The following is a 22363-nucleotide window of genomic DNA, read 5'->3' on the forward strand; positions in this document are numbered from 1 at the left end:
GCGCTCAAATAAAATGTAACAGGTTTGAAGCTTATCAGTTTTTTAAGCAGAGGAGTGAGCCATTTTGTCAACAAAAGAGTCTGGTGCTCTGCTGTGTACTCAGTAGTGGTTTAAAACACGTTCCATGCTGTAAATTTCCAGTGACATGAACCATGGCTGAGGTTTGTCATCATGCTGCACAGAGAGGTTGCAAGCTCTCAGTACTCTGGGACAGGTTTGCCATTCCATTCTCTCATAGATTATCTTGCTGAACTCCCCCCGGTAAGCAGAAGAGACTGTTCAGTCACAAACTATTCAGGGATTAAAGTTGCTTTGATTTGTGTACAAAATAAATATTCCTGAAGTCTCACAGCTAGGCTAAGACTGTCTTCTGGTGTACAGGGAATATAAGGAAACTTGTTAGGAAGCAGTATGGATGGGTGCCCTCTCGAAGACAAACAAACTTTGCTGCTTTTCATTTTTTTTCACACAAAGCTTGCTTATGAAGGTTATTGTGTATCATGATATCTCCTTTGTGATGGTTCCTAAATCATAGCACTTATTTGGAAGAGAGGAATATCCCAGTGAAACGAGTACTGTGCTGGGCAAAGCACTGCTTCCAGCTACTGAGGTAATCTTAATGTAATCTTAACCTGTTTGGAAGTCAGCACTGGGGCAGTGTGGTTTGTACCTCTGAGATGCACATGGCTCTTCTTAGGCACACATCAGGGAAGGAGTTAACTTTGCTGGGCAGCAATTCTTCATGTACACTGGCTGTTTGCCTAATCAGTTGGAGTCCTGCTGAGGAGAAACAACTAAATGGAAAGAAGGATGGCTTATGGCAATGTTCTTAAAGGGAACAGTGATTGTTCCCATGAAATTAGGGTAAAGAATCTGACAGAGTAGTGCATGCTTTAAGCACTGTTAAGGTAAAACTCACTTACTGAAGAGGTAAGCAGCCAGTGCACTTGGCTTTATAACTGTGGGAAGTGACTGCAGAAGGTAAAACCTTATACAAAAACCACTCAAGGGGCATTTGCCTCACTGACCAGCCAGCCAAGCAGCAAAAAGAAGAGCAAGGGAATAAGTCCTCTCAGCAGATGAAAATCACAGCAGGCCAATTAAACACAAGGACTTTGATCTTTCAGTGAAAAAATCACTCCTAAGAGATTCATGTGGGGATTAGAAAAGTTTTTTACTTCTGCCCATAAACTTAAAAGAATCATGAATTTTAATTTTATTTTTAAAGTTTTTATTTCCTTAATTTTTAAGCTGTGAAATACAGCAGGCAGACAGTGAACTTTCTAGGAGACCTCCTGAAGAACCAACCCAGAAGATTCTAGGCCTGAATTTAAATGACTTCTCAGTTTTCAGGGTGTGACTCCTCTGTCTGGCAGTTTATTAAAATGGGTTTGGGGATCATGTGGCATTTCTACAGTACTCCAGAAGCTACAACTGAACATTTTACCCTACCAGGCATGCACTATAATTGAACACACACCAAGTGTCAGCATATTTTATTTCATATAACTGCTTCATGAAATTCTTCTTTCTAAATGCAACAGGTCCAAATTAGCCTTTTACTCTAATTTAAAAGTGTATTCACAGTGTATTGTTTCAACACTGGCCATATGATGCAAGTTACAGAGTACATCTATGAAATTTACTCTGACAAAGCAAGCTCTGGCAATCTACTACAGTTGGGTTATTTTCATCAGATTAGATATTGAATATTTTCCTCACAACAGCAACAAACTTCTCATCTGTTGGTGGCTTCCGCTGGCTGCCAGGCTGTAAGAATTTTTTGATTGTTGGAATGTTGCTGATTCTTCCTTTAAAAGCCTGTAAGAAGCAACAGTAATGCCAGTGAGATCAAGGAAATGATAATTCCATCCTTTATAGTTTACAGATCAGGTAACTTGGATTTTTACTTGTCAGACATACTTATTAAAGAGTAAAAGGTATTAGCTTTTTCTACTCTGTAATGCTGATGCTATACCTTTGTTTCCCAGATGGGAATGGGAGAAATTAATATTAAAGAGTTAAGATTCATCTAGTAAAAATTGGAAGAAAAAACTCCACATAGCAATCCTGCAGATATATTTAAGGGAAAAAAAAAGAGGCAAAGACAGGAATATCTCAGTGCAAAGCACTGAGTCAAGATATAGGAAACTGAACTGCTCTTTGTACATGATTTCGTAAAAATATAATTTTGCTAGCAAAAAGTAAAAGACAGGAACTGCAGACACATCAGGCCACAGACTTTCCTTCTGGATATTGCTGCTGTGTTTGAAGACATGGAAGTAGCAGTTAAAAGGACCAAACTGGTAGCACTAGTGAGCGAATTCCTGCCAGCTGAGAACAACTAGGAAAAGCAGAACTGGAGAAAGGCAAGTCCCCAGCAGCTCTGGGGCAAGGCAGTGCACTGAGTGCAGGTTTTTGTAGTCAGACCAGAGAAGTGTCAGTACAATGGCTCAAATGATGTAAACATCAATTATCTTCCAACAACAGTCAGTGAAATTTGTTACCTCCCATATTGACAGCAGATGATTACTAACCTGCAGCAGGGGGAATGCAGACAGTACATCAGGCTTACATTCTTCTGCCATTAAAATGGCTTCCAGCAGATGGATATCTGCCCAGCTTAATTTGTTGCCAACAAGATAATCCTGTCCATGATCTTTTAAGGCCTATAAAGTACGAACCAATAAACAAAAAAAGTTCACATGGGATGTAACTATTTTATCTAGGTATTTCATTGCAGACAGATTTCTGAAAAAACACAGCAGAGCAAAGCCATGCAAGAACCTCTGAAGTTAGAAAGTGATCCATCTTCTTTAAACAAAAAATTAAATCAGAATTCATGTTTCAGTGTGTGCAGTCCCATCTCTCACTCTAACCTACTGCACCAGGTAGCTGTATACCAAGTCCAGCACTACAAGAAAGACTTAATCACACAAAAGGAACAGGACTAAAGTAAATGGAAGAGGTAGTCAGGCCAGTTTACACAGTAAGCACATCTCTAATTTTTAAGAAAAAAGTTAAGTGAATTTCCAGATGTTTCAGCAAAATTTGAGTCTGCTGATTACAGTTTGAAATATGTCCAGAATGAAGGAAATATGTCCAGAAATATGTCCAGCCTTTATCTCGTAAGGAAGGACTCCTTTATGGCAAACTGCTGATGCAAGAATCACAGCCTGCCAAATCTAACAAGTGTAGCAGACAAGTTGAGATGAACATTGCAGCACAGCTTCAGAGCAGTCACCAGCTCTCCAGCCTGGCTTCGACATGAAGACATGAAGATGTCACCCTCCCATCAGGAGCAAGAGAAGGCCATGTCTGTGCCTAAGTGACACCAAGGCCACTCCAAATTAACAAATGTGCAGTAAGACATCAGTCTGTGACTTGGAAGCCCACTGCTTCTCCAGGCCCATCTGCCAGTTCTACCATAGAGGCAGCAATCATGGGCAGAGTCACAGCTGATCCCTTCACATAGCTACTTCCTACTCTGCTCTAACAAGGTCTAGCACAGCTTCTTTATCACAGGGTGTGGAAACTCCAAACATAGCACCTGATTGCCTGCAGGGCTTTATATTGCCTTTTGCTGCTCCATCTGGCTGCTGAGTGTTTAAAGTGAACTCTCACAGCTAGGTATGTTTCCTGTCAGCTTCCAAAATGAATAACACATAGACTGCAATCCCTGATAAGCTGAATCAATAGACATCTTAAACAGCTGGTACAGAAAGAAAATGATTAACCATTTTAACAAAATTAACTAGGCTAAAATAATGTAAAAGTTCAGCTGTGTCTTTACATTAGCAAATAGGGGTTACTTCAAAGACTCTCCTACATGGAGCATACATGCTAAAACATATCACAACAGTAGTTTATGCCACCTAAGCACAGGCTTAGAGAATTTTGGTGCATTTTTATTGTTTAGTAACTTAAAATACATATCAGACTTTGAAAGATTTTGGTGTGTAATCAATATGTCTTAGCACAGCCCTCCATTGGTATGGGAGTGGATATATATGAACTCTGATTACAGAAGTGCTGGATTATCATTTACATTGTTATTTTACAGGGCAACCTCTGTGGGTTTTGTTTGTGCAATTTAAGGCTCTAATAAAGTGGGACATGAAATTGCATCAAGTCCTGTAGTTTTTGAGTGGACTTCAGCTGCCTGGTAACAAAGGCTTCAAGCAGGAAACCTAGTTTTAGCTCTGAAACAGCACAGCTTTGTACCCTTGGCAGATTTCTGAGGAGACCACTATGCCCTGAAAAAGCACTGGCACCAAAGGAAAAGTTACAAACAGAAACAAACTTGTGAGATGAGGATCACAGCTGGATCAATTCAAACAAGAAAATCTTAACTCAAAAAAAATTTAAAATATCCTTACAGAAGAAATAAAACAACAAAACAAACAGCAAGTTGGTGGAAAATGGCAGTTCAGTAACATCCAGGCAATGTTCCAGGGAGAAGAAAAGACCGATCCATCCCCTCCTGACCAACCCCCTCCCTAGCCAAGAAAGCCTCCTCATGTGCTCTAAGGAGATGGCAGGCACAGCAAAGCCTTCCCTCACAGCTCAGGCTCTTTGGTGCATGCTAGCCAGTAAATAATTGCTTTATGCTTTCTGTGCTACATGAATCTTGCTTGCAGAGCCTCTCTGTGCACACCTAAGGATGCCCAAGTAGCAATTCAGAGAATGAAAATCATAGTCTCTAAATAAAATACATTTAAGCAATTGATTTAAGGAAGATCATAGAATTAGATCCTTAGCTGTAATGTATTTTACTTTGAATAGCAGGAATAAAGGAGGCTGAGTGTGACACCCTATTGTTCTCTACGACACCCTGACCGGACATTGTAGTAGGGTGGGGGTCGGCCTCTTCTCCCAGGTAACCAGTGACAAGAGAAAATGGACTCAAGTTGCACCAGGAGAGGTTTAGATTAGATCTGAGGAAATTTTTGTTCATGTAAAGGGTTGCAAAGCACTGGAACAGACTGCCAGGGAACTGGTGGATTCACCAACTCTGAAAGTGTTCAAGAAACATGTGGATGTGTCACAGGAGGACACAGTTTGATAGTGAATATGGTGGTGGTGCTGGGTTGACAATTAGACTTACTGATCTTTAGAAGGTCTTTTCAAACCTTAGCATTTCTGTAACACATTACACTTCCAGACAATAAGTACTGAAGGCTGGCACAAGGATTGAAATGGTGCAGTTAGGCAAAACACTGGGAGCCATCAGCCACTAAGCTAGGTTGGAAAAGAAAGACAGCAAAGCGACCCAGTACTGAAACCACCCCAAAAATTATTTTGTGGCCCTCTTTTCACATTGCTGGATACTGGCTCCATCATACATTTCTAAAGTTCTACTGTCACTTGCCTTCTGGAAAGTATATGTGTGGGAATAGTGGGGGAGTGGGGTAGGAGGGGGAGCCCAGAACTCGCTGTCTTTGTGAACTGCTGGTCATTTATCACTTACCTTTTCATAAACAGGGAAGTACCTGGTTGTAGCTCGTTCAATGATTAAGGCAAGATTCTTTTCTTTTGTATCAGCTGGTTGAAAAGGGAGATACATGATCATTCCCATTAGGTCTGTAGTTCCCTCCACGTACATATCAATCCTGAAACAAATATTTTTGTTCAACATATATCACTCAAACTTTCCATTTTGATTCTTTTCCTGAAACACAACTCTGAAGTGATCACTGAGTAAAATGTTTATTAGAGAATAATAAACATTTTACTCAGTGATTACTTCAGAGTAATCACTGAGTAATACACTGTAATGTAATACACTGGTTTCTTTTCTTGGTTCTTTCACTTTGAGAAAACTTCCAGTTTTTTTCAAAGTACAAATTGTAAAACAGGCTCACAGTATATGCAATAAGCAAAAAAAAAGACTGCAAGTAATGTATTTAAAGTGAAATTCATGCTGTTTTCCATTAATAATCTATCTCTTTTCTATTAATAATCTATTCATTTATGCTGGGAGAAAAGACTGCACATGCAAACCACTTTAGGGGAAAAAAATTAGTTTTGAGGTCTAATCATGAGAGGATTCTGGCTAACAATTGCCAGTCCATAATAATCTCCACAGTCTCTGGAGGTGCCCTTCCATTCTCACAAAATAAACTCTCTACAGTAAGTGACAGTCTGCTAGGTACACTCACCTTTACTGCAGATACTTCACAGCAACATTCTTTCTGTAAATATTAACAGGCATGGAGGAGTGTTAGTAAGTGGCACACTGTTACCATACCAGGCTCTTTCCTTCAGGTCCTTCCCATAGAGGTTGTACTTTGCTGCAATGTAGCTGAGGATGGCTCTGGTCTGCACCATCTTCATCCCATCCATCTCCACCATGGGCACCTGCTCAAACAGCAGGACTCCATCTAGGGAAGAAAGAGGATCAAGCTACTCAGGCCACTGAAATGCTACACTGAAAATAAGGAATAGACCTGGTAAGAGAACAAGACATTTCTAATTCTCAGGGATGAAAGCATCCACAAGGAAGAAGTTCTTCTTTACAGGTCAGATCATATTGCAGGTCTTAAAAAAATACCTCCTGTTGTTCTTTTGTTCTGTGTGTGAGAATTTCTGTTCAGGGTACGGTTTACAGACTCACCATTGCGCAATTTTTCTAAGTCTTCTTTTGTCTCTATGAATTCTTCCTCAAACTGAAAAGCAACAACAGAAAACAATACTGTCACTCCAAAGGCAGTGGAGAAGTGGAAGGAAGGCTGGCAGCTAGAGCTCACCTCTCCACACTATTCTCCACACTTCTCTCGTGTTGACCCTGTGAGGAATCCATTCAGTGCCAGGAGCTGGGGGAGCAGCTGCAGTTCCAGCTGCTCATGGAGCCCTGGGAGCCCAAGGCAGGAGCTGGGAACTGCCTCTCTTTGCACAGCACAGGGCATGGGGACATGTGGCACTGGCCAGGTGAGCCCTAGCAGGAGCCCATGAGCCCAAAGCTTCACTTAGACTGTGAGGGTACAAAACACCAGCAATTTCCTTTGTTCCAGGTCCCTCCCTGGAGGCATAATGTTACTCTGTTGCTGCACCACGATTAAATTATTTTAAGGACTGATGGAGAGGCTCCTGGATGGTCAGACAGAAAAGTTTCCTTAACAGATCCCCTACTTCATCTCTGCTCCAGCAGATACAATAAACCAAGACTTTGGTGTCCCCAGCCCCACAGGACTGTACAAAGCATTAAGCTCCAGAAAGAACTTCCTCGTTATAAAGACCACAGTCACCTGCATGAACCATAAACTGATACCAAATAATGCAATTAAAAAGCAGCTGATGCCACATGAAATATTGAGAAAATTCTTGTAAATTATGCCTCTCTTACACAGCATTTATCTCCATCTTTAATTCACTGGACTTTTTTTTTAATAAGGACACTTGAATGAGGACAAGATCTTGGTTTCCTCAGCACTTGTGCTCTGCAAATTCTCTGTCAGCAATATTCTCAAGTGTGCACCATTTAAAAAAGCCTTTTATTTCCAACAGAGTATAAATAGTTTCAAAAAAACATATTCAAACAAAAACTTAATGTAGAAATTAAGATGTCATAGGATGGCCTTCACGTTATGTGAATCTAGATAGATCCCCTAACACTGCCTTTGGGGCAGATCTGCTGATTTATCCTACTCAGCTCCTGACCCAAAGAACAAAAGGTGCTTTCTTTGGAGAGAATGTTCGTAAGTTTTCACGTGGCATGCATGGTCTTTCAGTGGAGAAGACACATGAGATACAGGGAAGTTATGAGCATTGGCAAAAAGTCACAGTTTTGTCTGTAGCAACAATTTACAATCTCATCTTAAAGTATGTTTCAAAAATGACAGCCATCAATTCTCTTTATACGTTAAAATATCTTCACTGTGTAACTATGGCTCAAGGAATACATGAAATAAAACACAAGAGTGTATCACTCAATCTAAGCATTCTGCATCACAATTTGTCATGATGTGCATATCCCTAAGCACAGATGCAATTGGGAAACCCTTCCAAAGGATACCTATTTTAATCACAAATCACTTTATAAAAAAAAGGTACAAACCTCAACCCCAGCTGCTGCTAACAGCCATCGGATTGACTCCATCTTCCCCCTTCCCTTGGTGTAGTGCAGCTTGGGTTTCCCCGCCATGATTTCAGAGTTCTTGTTTCCTGATAAAATCAAGATGATAATCTTATGGAAGCATGCTTTAAATTATCATTTTGAATGTCTCACTCCAAACTATTAAATACAGTTGGATAAATGAGAAAGTAGAAGAACAATCAAGTCCTCCATGCTTGTGTTTGATGCAACCAAGTTTCCTGTGAATGAATGGAATAAAAGAAAAACTACACAGTACCAGAATGTGCAGTCATTCAGCCACATCAAGACAATAAGCATCTCCTAAATAATATATTATTGTAGTTTGAACAGCTTACTGAGTTTTACAACCAAAGCAGAACTGTAGGGTACTCCTGAACTAGCACATTTTTAACCTTGCAGTGATGCAATCTCTTCAGTAGGTGTTGGTTTTGTCACATGTCATACCATACTTGAAAAATGTACTGTATCAAATGAATGGCTTCCAAAGAACACCAAACTAGTGTCACCAGCACTGTTTTCACCTCTCTCATATGACAATTCAGAGCCCTGAGCTCCTGTGCCTTTACCAATATGCTTTTAAAAGCAACATATATCATCAGGGCTTCTACATTCCTTATCCAGCTGCTACAGTCAAACTGTAACAGAGATTTATATTCTATCTGCCCTGAAAATTTAACTTTAAAATCAAAAACCAAATGGATGGAACTGACCTCTGTTGGCTAGATAAGGCCTGGGCAATGCCCCTGGCAGCAGGGTGCTCAAGTCAGCCCATCAGATGATGGTGCTGAGATGAAACACTTGGTCCTTTCAAATTTCCCTGCCATGTGCAGTCACATGCCACTGTATGACATGGGCAGCTGATGTGAGCTTGCCTGGTGCTGGAAACAAAGCTAACACTGTACTCTTATCCCTAATGGGTCACAGAAGAATGAAGCAAATTTCATAAGACAGAGGCACAGACTGACAGAATGCTTCATTGTTAAGCCAAAGGTTTATCTGTTCACAGGCAGGCTTTTATTTATGCTTGCATTGACTTCACAATACATAGCTGAGCCACAAAGTAAAAATGTTGGCCATAATCCCAAGGCATCAATAAAGAGGCACAGACAGCGCAACAGTGCCAGGCGTGCCTGCATCCCTGGGCCACTTCACTGAAGTCCTTTGTGATGGGTGCTGTCCTCCACAGGCTCTGCAGCACACAGCCATCACTCTGCCAGCAATGACTCGCAGGAGAAAGAGGTGCCCCCATCCAAAATGCAGCTCTTCAAACCCACTGCTCAGCTTCCACCTAGCCCTGTGTCACAGTTTAGCAAGAGAGGAATTTTTTAAAATAATACAAAGCTTCCAATCACTAAAAACCTAGACACGACAAAAACCCTGAGAACTTCCTCTTTTCTCTTTCACAAGTTACCAACAAATCAAGTAACCATTTACAAGACCGAAGCAACACGTTAACCCTTTCAATACTCCCTCAAATAAGGAAAAAACCCTCAAAATACAAACATACAAAAAACACCATAAAAACATCAAAGTCAGTAAAAAAATCAAATCCAGAGGAAAAACATAAAGAAATACCTTAATTTTAAAACTAAAATCCTCTTATAAACTATAGAGAAAAAACTCTTTTTCCTTATAACACCTAAAACGATAAAAAAACTTAAAAATCAAATTAATATAAAACAAAACCCTCCATATTAAAATAAACAAATATTAAAATAACAGTAATCCCATAAAAAGTTTTTAAAAAAGTAATCCTCTACCCCCAAGAAAAAAAGAAAAAAAATCTGTTTTTTTTAAAAATAAAAATAATTTTTAAAATAAATAATAAAAACTTTTACCTTTTAGCAACTCATCTTTAAAACAATACCCCATAAATCAACATAACCCATAAACAAACTGTAAGAAAGCTTATAAAAAATAAGAACTTCACAATTACAAATTTCCCTGAACAACTACTGTTCGTTAACAAAACACAAGAAAACTGGGGTTTTTTCGTGCAGAAAAGTCTCTATAACATTAACAAAAAAGACTTCTCTCCCTAAGTAAACAAAAAAAAAAATTAAAATATTGAGCTATTTTTTATTTTGTTTCTTGACATTATCAGTAAGAAAAAAATATTTTAAAATATATATTCTAAAAATTTTGTTCTAATTCTTATTACTCTTTTTTTTAGTTACTGTTAATAAACTTTTCTTTGTACTCTTTTAAAATTTTAAACCTACTTTATCTTTCTCCGAATCCCACCTCACAACAAAAAAAAAATACATTAATAATTAACCAACGCCAAACCCACCACACTCTTTAAAACATTAACCATGAGAATCTCAAAGTTAATAAAATCTCAAATTAACAAACCAAAAGCACTACACAAAATTAGGATTTCTGCCCAGTTTCAAACTAAAACCACCACACGCTGGCAGTGTCTGTGTCCCTGGACACCTCAGTCCCTGTAGCAAAGCTGCCCTGATACAAAAGGATGTGCTTGTCAGTGGATTGTGTCTCGAGTGCAGCTGGCACCTGCTCCAGCACTGCTGGACGCCTGGCTGACACCTGAACAAGGCACTCAAAAAGGGACTTGGCACAGCTCCCTACCAGGCCCTACACACACAGGGCCAGGATCTAAACCTCATTTCTATTTCCCATGAATGACTTACACTGTAACAAGTAAGAGAGCTCCTGATCGTCTATACTTCAGAAACCCTTCATTCCCTGATGCTCAGAAAGTAGGTGTTGGTCTCAGCTTCACCAGAGGGGAGAACTGCACTTAAACCCTCACAGACTGGACAAACACTCCAACCTCCAGCAGTGGGAGGTCCAGTGGGACCAAGGCTGAGAAACACACTGTAAGGACAGGCTAGCACAGGCAGAAACAGCAAACATCCTTGACCTCTCCACAAAGCAGAGCTGGAACTGATAAAATTCAGCCCACGCAGAGCCCCGATTGCCAGTCTCAGCTCAGTGCTCCACTGAAAACCGGGACCTATCCCCTGAAAAGCCAGCAATATCTTCCTACAAAAGCACTGCTAAAGGTCCGAATTTGGGATACAGGCTGAACACTTACATAAGGCTGCAAGCTATTCTGGTGACCCTTCTATGGCTCTGCAATGAATATCTCTTTGTAAAATACTGAGCAGTGATAAAAGAGTCACAAAATTGGTAAACTGTCTTTCTTGAATAGCAAGAATGGACCTGAAAATTAATCACAAACTTTCTTGATGTTTTAGCACACCAGACTTGCCTTAGACCTTAGCCACGCAGGTGTCAGAGAGGCAGCTACTGCTATGATCGCTGTATTAAAAACACCCCACATTGTTTTGTCCAAAACAATTCAGGCACCAGCCTTTCAGTGAGGAACAAGTAAATGAATTTAGCAGCAAGCTCATAACCTGATCCAAGATCTTAAACTTTCTTCCTAGCCGGATATGGGCCCCGGAGCAGTTCTCTGCAGCGCTTTGTTGCTCCACCCCGTCCCGCAGGGGCAGCTCCATGGAGCGCAGCGCTGCATCGCTCCGGACCACCTTAACCCTGCGGCGGCTCCCCAGCGGGCGGCTTCCGCCTGGGCGCGGGCCAAGTCCGGCTTCGAAAAGCTTCCTTCTCCAGCCGGAGCCAGGAGGAGCGTCCGGACGAGGGGAAAGGCAAAGTACTCCCAGAGATTGCAAAACTTGCACTCCAAAGAGCAGTTTCTCTTCAGCTTCCCCGCTGATCGTACCCAGTGCCAAACACAAATAAACCCCCTCTGTGCCCACCCTCCCGCCCGTCCCGATCCCTGCTGCAGGAGACAAGCTGGGGAACAACCCCTGGACGAACTCCCTGGAGCAGCACGGCAGGACGGGCCAGCCGGTGTGTCATGCACCTCGCCCTTTGCCCTCCGGGCAGGAGCGCTGACCCGGCCGGCACCGGGCAGGAGCACTGACCCGGCCAGAACCGGGCAGGAGCGCTGACCCCGGTCAGAACCGGGCAGGAGCGCTGACCCCGGCCGGCATCGGGCAGGAGCGCTGACCCGGCCAGCACCACTCGCTCCACCGGGCTGGCGCCCCCCGCCCGCCGCCCGCCCGCCGCCGCAGTACCGTGTGCCCGAGCCGCTCCGCCGCCACAGCACCGCCACGGCACCGAAACAAACAGCGCCCGGTCCCCACACACGATCCTCCCGTCCCGTCAGGCGGCCGCTCCTCCCCTCGGCTGCCGCCGTACCCAGCGCCCGCCCCGCCGGGCGCATCATCGTCCCCCAGCGCTGCAGCTCAGGGAAAAGCCCCCCCAGCCTTGTCCCTGCAGTCTTGCCGAGTTTCTGTTGCAAAATGTGGAATGTGTATTTTCTTGACGAGGGATGTGCTTTGATGTTTGATCTTTGTATACCTTCAAGCCTAATCAACAAGAAAGAAGTTATAATCTGTGAAACAGAGAGCAGCTACCTAACAAGGTCTAAGTGAAGTCCGCCTGTGGGAAAGAGAAATTACTTGTCATGAGAATCCCTTGTTAAGAGTTGAACATGTTTTAATGATCTCAAACCTAGGGGGAGTTTAACAAGGCTTGGAAAGAACAATGTACTTCTGATAGTGGATACATAAAATACAGAATTTATGGGCCACAAGGGCATTTGTCAGAACTCCCAAGATAAGGAAGAAACTAAAAAAGCCCACTCAGCAACTGTGCTGAGATCAGCTCTGAACGGGTATAAGACAATTCTGGCAGGGAGAGATTCCCACACTGCTGACTCACAGCCCACCAACTCAAGAAACCCAACTCAAAAGAAGACAGAAGACGCAGTGAGCATGAGAAGACGGAGAAGCATTAACCAATAGAAGAGAGAGTATTGATTATTAAGAGAACCAGACAATTTGTAGTCAATTAACATTAATGCCTTTGCTTGCTAAAATGAATAAATAGTAAAAACTTGTTATTGATTTTTGGAATACCACCAAGCAACCAGGCTTGCACAACTCTGAAATTAATAGTCAATGTCTCATTTAAGTGTGTAATTATTGGTTCATTGCACACTGGGTAACAAACCTAAATTTTCTGGACAACATTTCCACTGGGCTGGCTCCAAGGCAGCTGCACATCAGGGACATGGCTGGGACACCGTGAGCAGGGGACAGGCTCGGAGGCCCCCGAGGCAGCAGCGATTGTCTGAATTGTGGGAAGCTGGGGCTGCAGCCCTGTGCAAGGCGTGCAAGCACTCCTTGTGCCAGGGGCTCTGAGTGCCAAAAACTGGGATATCTGTGAGGGATCCTGACACTACATGGCCATGCCAGGAGCTCATCCTCAGAGAATACCTCATGGCGTGGAGTCAGTGCCCATAGCCCAAGTTTCTGGTGGCACTCAGCAGCTGCCAGTGTTGTCTAAATACTTCAGTGAGGCAGGAGAGAAACAGCTCCTGCAACAACCCTCTGTAATACATGCTTTGCTGCTGAAAAATATTAGTTTATTTCCTTTCTTGATTAAAAAAACTGGTTCCAGCAGCATGACATTTCCTATGAAGAAACTGTTGGCTTTAGCAAGAGCTACAGAGCCCTGATTTTGCCCAGCTGAAAACTGACAGTGCTCTAGTTCTAGCTGGATTTAGGGCACTGACTCTTTCATTTACAAACTTGGTTTATTTGGTGTTTAAGTAGTATCACAGACTCATAGAATGGTTTGGGGTAGAAGGGACCTTAAAGATCATCTAGTTCCAACCCTCCTGCCCTGGACAGGAACAGATTTCACTATATAAATGCACATATTTATCAAAGTTCAACAGTCTTTTTAACCTCAATAATGGAGTTGGATTTAGTGATTAAAATGAACAACTCCAGTACAACTTGCATTAAACTTGGTTTAATATATAGTGACATAAGTCAATATGGATTCCTGCATTCCAGGGTCTCACTAAGACCTGACACCATCCTGAATCCTTCCTTAACAAGTTTTAACCTGCTGACCAGCATTTGTTTCTCAGAGTCTCCAAAGTTGCTGCTGCAATAGATCTTCTGATAAAGGAAACATGGGTGAAGCTGCATTACAAGACTTCAAGTGTCTAGTGCCAAAGCAGAGATACAGTAGGAGCTCTGGTCCAAGGATATTCCAAGTTAAGCTCAGAGGAAAGCAGAATCCAAACTTTCAGCCTCAGCTAACCAGAACATGCAGGCTTTTCCTGGCATTTCCCAGAAAAAAAAACCACCATGACCTACCGTTAGAGATAATCTCTCCTATTTTTCCAACAATTCTTGGGAATGCCAGAAAAACACAACCAGACAGATCTTAGGCATAGAAGTAGCAGCAAGAAATCAATGAACAGCCAGGTTTTGAGTACCAATAGTAAGAATTTATTTCAGGTATTCTGTTTAGCTATTTAAAGCATTCTGTGTTGTCCAATATACCCCCTATATAGTGAACTATTGCCTTTCCTGGTAGGATCAAAACTTGGTTTTCAGTGTTTTCATTATTTTCCCAATGTCAGCAAGCAGAATGGAATAGTTTCTACAGCTTTACACTCAGTAGAAAATTTTCATTACTTTTGGTAACTCTTCGTCAGTTATTAGCGGTTTCCTCTGGCTGCCAGGCTGCAGGAATTTCTTTATTGTGGGGATATTGCTTATTCTTGCTTTGAAACTCTACAAAACAAAATCAAAACAGCACAGTGCTTAAGAATCATTTCAGCTGTCAGATATCTCAATGTTATCTGTGCCCTGAAAGACACATTACAGCTTGATGCTGCAGAAGAAACTTTATGCTTCCCCCTTTTTTGTCTTCGGGATTATAACAAGATACCACAAATACAAAAACGAGTAGCCAAGGCCAGCTACAGTACGTGGGACATTTTACTATTTTTCAAGTCACTTCTGACTCTCTCACTCCCACATGTTTTTCAGCCACTTTAAATCAGCAGTCCTTTCCTTTCATTCTATATTCAAATTGCCCATTCATTTACCTGCAAGAGAGGAAATTTGGCAAGTATATCGGGTTTGTACTCCTCTGCCATCAAAATGACTTCAAGCAATTGAACATCTGCCCTGCTCAGCTGGTTGCCAACCAGAAAGCCTTTTCCATGGCCTTTCAAAACCTAAAAACAGAGAACAGAAGCAGATCATGTCTCTTCTCTGTTAATAAAATATAAAATAACATATAAATATATAAAATATAACTTTTTCTGTTCTTCTCTCATAAAAAATATATCTTCAAAGCAGGGTCACACATTGCACAGAGTTGTCAGTGAAAGAAGGAAATGCAGTTCAAACACCTGCAGTACAAACAATGATCTGAAGGCACTGCCATCCCAGGCATCATCTATCAGCTCTTTCACTTCTACATTCCTGTCTGGCAGCTCACTTGGGTTCATCTTGCCTTGCCTGCTGTAGCTGCACTGAAGGCTCAGCTGTATGAGATACAGGAGGAACTGCAATGCTTTTACACAGTATATGTATGGTACAGGGCCATTTGCATTTCAGGAGGAACCTTGCTGTCAAAGCTGGAGCTGTAGAGTCTCTTGTGTGAAACAACACACACACTGAAATATGGACATTTGGGGAGCTCTGTGTGTGCTGGGTTTTTGCAGCTGTACATCTCTCCCAGATTGGAAGTGCCTTCTGTCCCCTCTGTAGTGTCCTGTCTCCACCTTAATCCCAGCACCACTAAAAACCAGAGCATTGATTTTCCAGGTGTAGCTTCTCTTTTGTTTTCCTCCATTAAACTAGTGTGCTTCCAGGATGGAGGTTCAAGGTAACAGCATCAATTGAGCTACTAGCTCTTTGCACATACCTTCTCAAAGGCTGGGAAGTATCTGTTTTCAGTCTTGTCCATCATATTTGCAAAATGTGCCTGCCTTTTGTCTGGTGGTAGGTAGCCATATTCCATGAGTAACTCATTCAGATCAAACATTCCTTCCACATACATATCGATTCTGAAAGGAAGAGATCCATTTGGTCAGGTCACACAGTAGATCTGAACAGCACTATAACTCCTGGCACAACCTCACTCAGATGCTGGGAAATCCCTGCCCCTTCTATCCCACACACACACACATACCCTGGCAAAGTTCCCCCTGGAATGCAGTTGCACTGGGGCCAGGCAGGGAGGGAGCTTCAGCCAAAGGCAAATGCAAAATTCCTAGGGAAACCTAAAGACTGTAGGACTCCCACTTCTTACTGGGACTGATTCCTGTCTGGAATATGGGTTGGTGAAACTGATTACAAAACTGTCATGTGTACCATGAAGACTCGTGTTAAAAATCCAATAAGACACCCTAAGGTTTACAGCAGGTCCATACCATTTCTAGCAAATATCTTGACACATGTGTTTACTAGGGCTTATTATACTGGAGAATTCAGTAATACCTCAGGTGAAAACATGAGCCCTAGGAGTCCTCTGCTTTAATAACCTGTAATTAAATCTCTACTCATTCCTGGTTATTAGAGAGAGAAGGGTTTTAGTTCCCTTAAAAGACATTGCCCTGAGTGTGAGGAGGGTAAAATGATGCTGCTGACAACTGCAGGAGAAAATGAAATTCAGCATCAGTGGGACAATCTGCCCCCCCGACTGCTTTCTTCTCATAAGTGCATGGACCTCTGACTGATGATTCCTGGGCTCGCTTGCCCTATGGAATCCAGCTGCCTCTCTCTGCTGTAGACATCAGCTGCAGTCACAGTGATCTCGTGCACTGCTGCCCTCTCCCACTGAATCGAGCTGGGAGCTGGATACCCTTGTGTTTCCCTGAGCTACAGGGTGAGCTGGGGTCTAACAAGCAAAGGTGGTACTGTTACAGTACAGGGCTCTCTCCTTCACGTCCTTCCCGTAGAGGTTGTACTTGGTTGATATGTAGTTGGCAATGGCTCTGGTCTGCACCAGCTTCATCCCATCGATCTCTACCATTGGCACTTGCTGAAAGAGCAGGGATCCATCTAGGCCAAACAGAAAAACACAAGGAGAAGTTCAGTCCCTCACTGAGAACCACCCACATGTGTTAGGCAAAGAGACCACACGTATTCCTTTTTATTTAGAATCGGAATCAATCTGGCTGGATAAAAGATCCCAAGATCATCAAATCCAATTGTAAAACCAGCAATGCCTAATTCCACCAATAAACCCTCTCCCCAAGTGCACGTCTACACACAGAGACACAACCACTTCCTTGGGCAGCCTGTTCCAATGCTTGACAACCCTTTTGGTAGCAACCTTCCTCATTCTTACAGGAAAGTGTGGAAAATGCTCACCATGCAGCAGTGACATTAAGTTAATAACTTAATAGTATAGAAATGAAGTTGTGGGAATTTCAGATTGAGGAAACAGTCAAAGGCAGAACTGGCAGCTGTCACACATTGAAAAATACATGCACTGCATGGCTCTAACACAGGTGATTTTCATGGAGGTTCACAGAGATGAGAAGGACTGAAAGATGTGGTCCAGCCAGTTTCTGTCATGTTCGCCTAAATACATCTGCACTTTCTAAGAACTGGCCAACATATAATGTGAATACTAATGAATATATAAATAATAGTGAATAGAAAAGCAAAAAAGATCTTTGTGACAACCTCATTGACTTTATAAATGGCAGCTCATCTGTCTAGGCACGAAGTGGCAAGAATGAGAGACTTCCATGAGATTCCTGAAAGACCCAAATATCACTTGGAGTGAGGCTGGAGCCATGCAACGCTTTTGCTAGCATGCAGAAATCTTATCTTAGCCTGAAAGATGTAAAAATTGTTCTCCAGAAAGAGAGGTATCAGACCAGAGAGTCTGCAAGTGTTTTTGCTTGACGGAATCGTATTTCTTGATTCAGATGACTGATCAGATATGTCCCTCTTTGTAAGGGTGCATTTAGCATTCTGCTTGTGTCCCAAAATATTTTTTGAAAGGCAGCCTTTCCTATATAGGGACCAAGTTATTATTCCTACAGAACAGCACGACTGCAAATGCTAACCCAAGATCAGGTTGTTTTTCACAGGCCAGGTGAAGAGCACAGACATGCAATTTGGTTTGGAGGAAACATGATTATCATGTCCAGGAAGACAGAAGCTGAAGCAGCATGGTGGGTTGTTGCCTTGGGAGGCAGGAATGCAGCAGAAGAACAGGTAAACTCGGAAATCTGGAACTCTGTTTTCTTAGGAATCATAAAACCACAACTTTGAAGGCAACCTAAGATGCCAATGACTTTCAAGATGATCTGAAGACAAAGGCCTCAATGGCCATAGGATGGAAAGCAGTGGTCACAAAGTGAAGCAAAGGAGTGAGACCTCGTGGGAGACGACCCCTGGGTGCCAACTGTAGGGGCTGATCTCTGGGGCCGTTCGGTGCCATCCGGCTGCTCTGGACCCCTGCCCATCCCAGCCTTTACGAGGACAAAAGGAAAATACTCGAGGCTCTCTTCTCCTCAGGACCAGAGCCCTACTTTATTCCTTGATACCTGTCACCTGGAAATCCAGGCAACATCCCAGGGGAAAAAGAGGAGGAATCCTTGATGGCGGGAGATTTTAAACTGGGCAAAGGAGGATGGAGGTAAAGAACCAGAGGGAATGGGATACAAGTGGGGATGGGGAGAGGAGAGGAGGAGACCAGGGAGAAACCACTGCTACAGGGGCCTAGGGGGCAAAGGGGAGAAGGAGACAGACCATGTGATCAGTGCAATTTACCAGACACCCAGTGCAAAACAATAACTAAATGAACTATTTAGTGCAACACAACAAAGGAGAGTCAACCATCTGAACTTCAAGAAAGACTCTTGGACTGTGTAGGTTGTCCAGAGAAGCTGTACATTCTCCATCCTTGGAGATACTCAAAGTACAAGATACTTCTCCATCCCTGGAGATACTCAAACCCCAGCTGGACATGGTCCTGGATAACTGGCTGGAGGGGGCCTTGCTTGAACGGGGGAGGTGGAGTAGATAATCTTGAGAGGTCCCTTCTGACCTCAGCCCTCCTGGGATTCAGTGGAGGTTGAAGCAACTGGGTGGATGATATCACCTAACACTGCAGTGTGCAACTCCGAGAGCTCATGTACAATCCAGTCTATGCCATTTTCTTTTAAGGCACAAAGACTTCAAAATACTTAGGTGATCTCAGACAAGCAATTCTAATTTTAATTTTTATTCTGATTATTTTTATGATTATTATTGCTGCTTGTATTATCTTAGAGCGAAGGAAACTTACCCTTCTGTAACTTTGTCAGATCCTCCTTTTTTTCCAGGTAAGATTCTTCAAACTGCAGGAAGGAGAAAAGTTCTATTGTTATTCCATGATTTAGCCTCTCCTCCTTTAGGTAAAAAAGGCCTAAAGTGATACGTTTTGGGCAATTTTATATTTCTAAACCATAAATCATATTTGAAATCTTTCAGGCACATTGGCCATCACTGTGAAACCAACCCTTGTATTTGAAACACACAGATTCCCATACACCATCTTGGGCCTAGTATCAGAATCTGTCAGAGGAAAAAAAAACAACAAAACCTGTAGTTTTGGACATTGGACATTGGAATTTAACTAAAGGTACTCAGAATTGCAGGTGCTTGTCCTCTGTGATTAATCAGAAAATTAAGAAACCAGGTTCTGCTGCTGGGGTTCTAAATTTCTTCTCTCTCTAGCTACAGGGGAGGAACATTTCTGGTGCTACCTGCAGGTTTTGCACACGATGCATGCAAGTGAGACAGGAACTTGCCCCCTGCTTAGGGCAAGCTCGTGGTCCCTGTTGGCCTGCTGAGCAATGCACTGAAGGCACAGCTTGAAACTGCTGCTCAGTCACACTTTTCAGAAGGAACAGTAGAAGCACATATTTGTCACAGGATCGCAGTACAAAAGACCAGAAGCAAACCTCAACCCCAGCTGCTGCCAGGAGCCACCGGATTGGTTCCATGCGACCACGTCCATTGAAGTAGTGCAGCTTGGGTTTTCCAGACATGTTTCCACCTGCCTGATTCCCTGGTATCTGCAATGAAGAAAGCAGGGTTGCGCAATAAACATTCACAATCCTGGATTCAACTCTCTAATTTGCTTTCAAAGTTGTTTTTTTTTAAACCAATGATTTATCGTCCAAGACTTGAATTAATCAACAGTGGATATAAAAGTTAGAATGTATTGACAGACTGCCGCGTATCATTCTGCCCTCAAATATTACTTACCCATGCAGAATGTTTAATCAAAACTCTGTACTTACAGCAATATGCCCAGAGAGAAAACCAGTCAATCAAAACAGTTTCATTCAAAGTGTTCTGTTCTGATCAGAAAGCTGCATGTGCTATTTGTGTATTTTTGCATTATCTCAGAACACAGTTACTGTTTAATCAGATACATGCTATAACCTCAGCAACTGCTCTGCTTTCTCCAGCAGCCATTAATGCTCCATTATAACCAGACAGGAAGGAATCCTTTCCATCAGTCAGTCCCTTTTACAACACTCCATTCTTCTGAAATGTCTTTACACAAACCTCTAAAAAATGGAAATTAATTTTGCCTCTGGTAACATCAGATTTGCCTTTATCATAGGCACAGCCTCAGGGCAATGCTTGCTTGGTCCAGTTCCAACTCTGCTGGAATTTTGAGCAACAACAGCTTCTAGGCAGACACTTAAAGCAACAACAGTTTCTAGGCAGACCGTCACCCACCCCACTCAGAACCAGATGTGCACATCAGCCACAAACACACCCAAACAGTGCCCAGCCTGTACCAGCCTCACAGCTATTGACACCCTGTCAGCAACAAAGCTGAAACTTTAACAGCAGCAACAGGAAAACGGCCAAACCACCGCCATATTCCCCTTGTAAATAACATGTCAGCTTCTCGACAGTAGGAAGGAGGAGGTGAGAGAAAACACTCCCCACTTGTTGTATCTGCACTTCTTTTTCTAATTCTCTGCAACTCAAAAGCAGGTGACTGAGAATTAACATTTGGTACACATAACCATGTTAGTAAAGAAAGTACATACACACATTCAACCTATAAAACCCATTCAATGACTGAGATTCACATACAACAACACTCTGTATGTCTAAAATAAAAGACCCCACTTACCTTGTGCACAGTGGAACTCACTCTAAGCCCTCAGCCGTTCTGCCTTGAGATTATATAACTACAGCCCCTCCCACACCAAGTATTGCTAACAATTCTCTGCAAATGAGGAATCTCTTTCTCTTAAGCAAACAAAAGCAATTCTCTCTGTTTAGTTACTTTTCATCTACAGAGATAACAAATTCATGACTAATGATGACAATGCAGAAATGTAAGATACATGAGAGATCATGGTCATTGGAAATATCTGTCCTAGCACAGATGGTTATACGCCTCCTCTTTGCTAGTTTAAAATAATTATAATGGGTGAAAAGCTCAGTTGAAAAGAATGCTGCAATGCCAATCACACTTTTATTCTAATGGTTTTTGTTTTTTTACCTTTTACACCTTGCCGCTTTACATAAATCACATCAACTAATTCTGCTCAAATCTCACACAAGCTTCTATGCCTTGCTAAGTGTATATTCCTTTAGGACACTTCTGCTCAATTTCATCAAAGGACATTGGGGTCAGATTTTACACTTTTTTCGTCAAAAACATTTCTCTGAATTCGACTCAGTGTTAATACACACCAAAGAGAAGTGTGAGAGACAATGAATGGAGTGTGGTATCAGAAGTCAAACGACCCTCTGCACTCCTGACTGTTTTTCTTTTGCCAACTGTATTGATTTCAAAATGTCAATACAGAATAATCCTCCATGCACCATCCTGCCTATCTAATCTACATGGTTAATATTGAGGTAGCCAGTACCTGCAGTCAAGGTCAACATAGACATGCAAAATTTGGCTGAATTACCCTGAACATAGCAGTGAGCAGGAATATTCTTCTCAAATTACACAGGGAGGTTTTATAAATTGCAGAGTGTCACACAAAAGAAGTGGTTGTTACAGCAGGAGGGGCGTTCTCCCTCAGGTCCTTCCTGGACACTAGCTGCAAGTCTGAACGCTTCAGTGAGGCAGGAGAGAAACAGCTCCTGCAACAACCCTCTGTAATACATGCTTTGCTGCTGAAAAATATTAGTTTATTTCCTTTCTTGATTAAAAAAAGTGGTTCCAGCTGCATGACATTTCTTATGAAGAAACTGTTGGCTTTAGCAAGAGCTACGGAGCCCTGATTTTGCCCAGCTGAAAACTGACAGTGCTCTAGTTGTAGCTGGATTTAGGGCACTGACTCTTTCATTTACAAACTTGGTTTATTTGGTGTTTAAGTACTCAGTATCACAGAATCATAGAATGGTTTGGGGTAGAAGGGACCTTAAAGATCATCTAGCCCTCCTGCCCTGGGCAGGAACAGATTTC

General features: G+C 42.3%; 2 protein-coding genes across 5 annotated transcripts; both read right to left on the bottom strand.

Moving 5' to 3' along the window:
- Window positions 1-1481: 1481 nt before the first annotated feature.
- LOC102062802 (glutathione S-transferase) lies at window positions 1482-12302 on the bottom strand. 4 transcript variants are annotated; one of them, XM_074538181.1, is made up of 7 exons: window positions 12163-12302; window positions 8057-8163; window positions 6617-6668; window positions 6251-6383; window positions 5471-5612; window positions 2538-2669; window positions 1482-1821 (listed from the first exon to the last, which is right to left on the bottom strand). In XM_074538181.1, the coding sequence occupies exons 2-7, from the start codon at window positions 8141-8143 to the stop codon at window positions 1699-1701; spliced, it is 669 nt and encodes a 222-aa protein (XP_074394282.1). In that variant the 5' UTR covers window positions 8144-8163; window positions 12163-12302; the 3' UTR covers window positions 1482-1698. The 4 variants fall into 4 exon arrangements, with proteins under 4 accessions (XP_074394282.1, XP_005496028.1, XP_005496027.1 ...); XM_005495971.4 differs by lacking the exon at window positions 12163-12302 and adding an exon at window positions 11482-11613; XM_005495970.4 differs by lacking the exon at window positions 12163-12302 and adding an exon at window positions 10750-10893.
- LOC102063096 (glutathione S-transferase) lies at window positions 12162-21205 on the bottom strand. Its single transcript, XM_074538183.1, has 7 exons — window positions 21068-21205; window positions 19872-19985; window positions 19214-19265; window positions 16836-16968; window positions 15830-15971; window positions 15003-15134; window positions 12162-14685 (listed from the first exon to the last, which is right to left on the bottom strand). The coding sequence occupies exons 2-7, from the start codon at window positions 19956-19958 to the stop codon at window positions 14566-14568; spliced, it is 666 nt and encodes a 221-aa protein (XP_074394284.1). The 5' UTR covers window positions 19959-19985; window positions 21068-21205; the 3' UTR covers window positions 12162-14565.
- Between the last annotated feature and the right edge of the window lie 1158 nt (window positions 21206-22363).

This window comes from Zonotrichia albicollis, chromosome 3, assembly GCF_047830755.1.
Source record: "Zonotrichia albicollis isolate bZonAlb1 chromosome 3, bZonAlb1.hap1, whole genome shotgun sequence".
Lineage (NCBI taxonomy): Eukaryota > Metazoa > Chordata > Aves > Passeriformes > Passerellidae > Zonotrichia > Zonotrichia albicollis.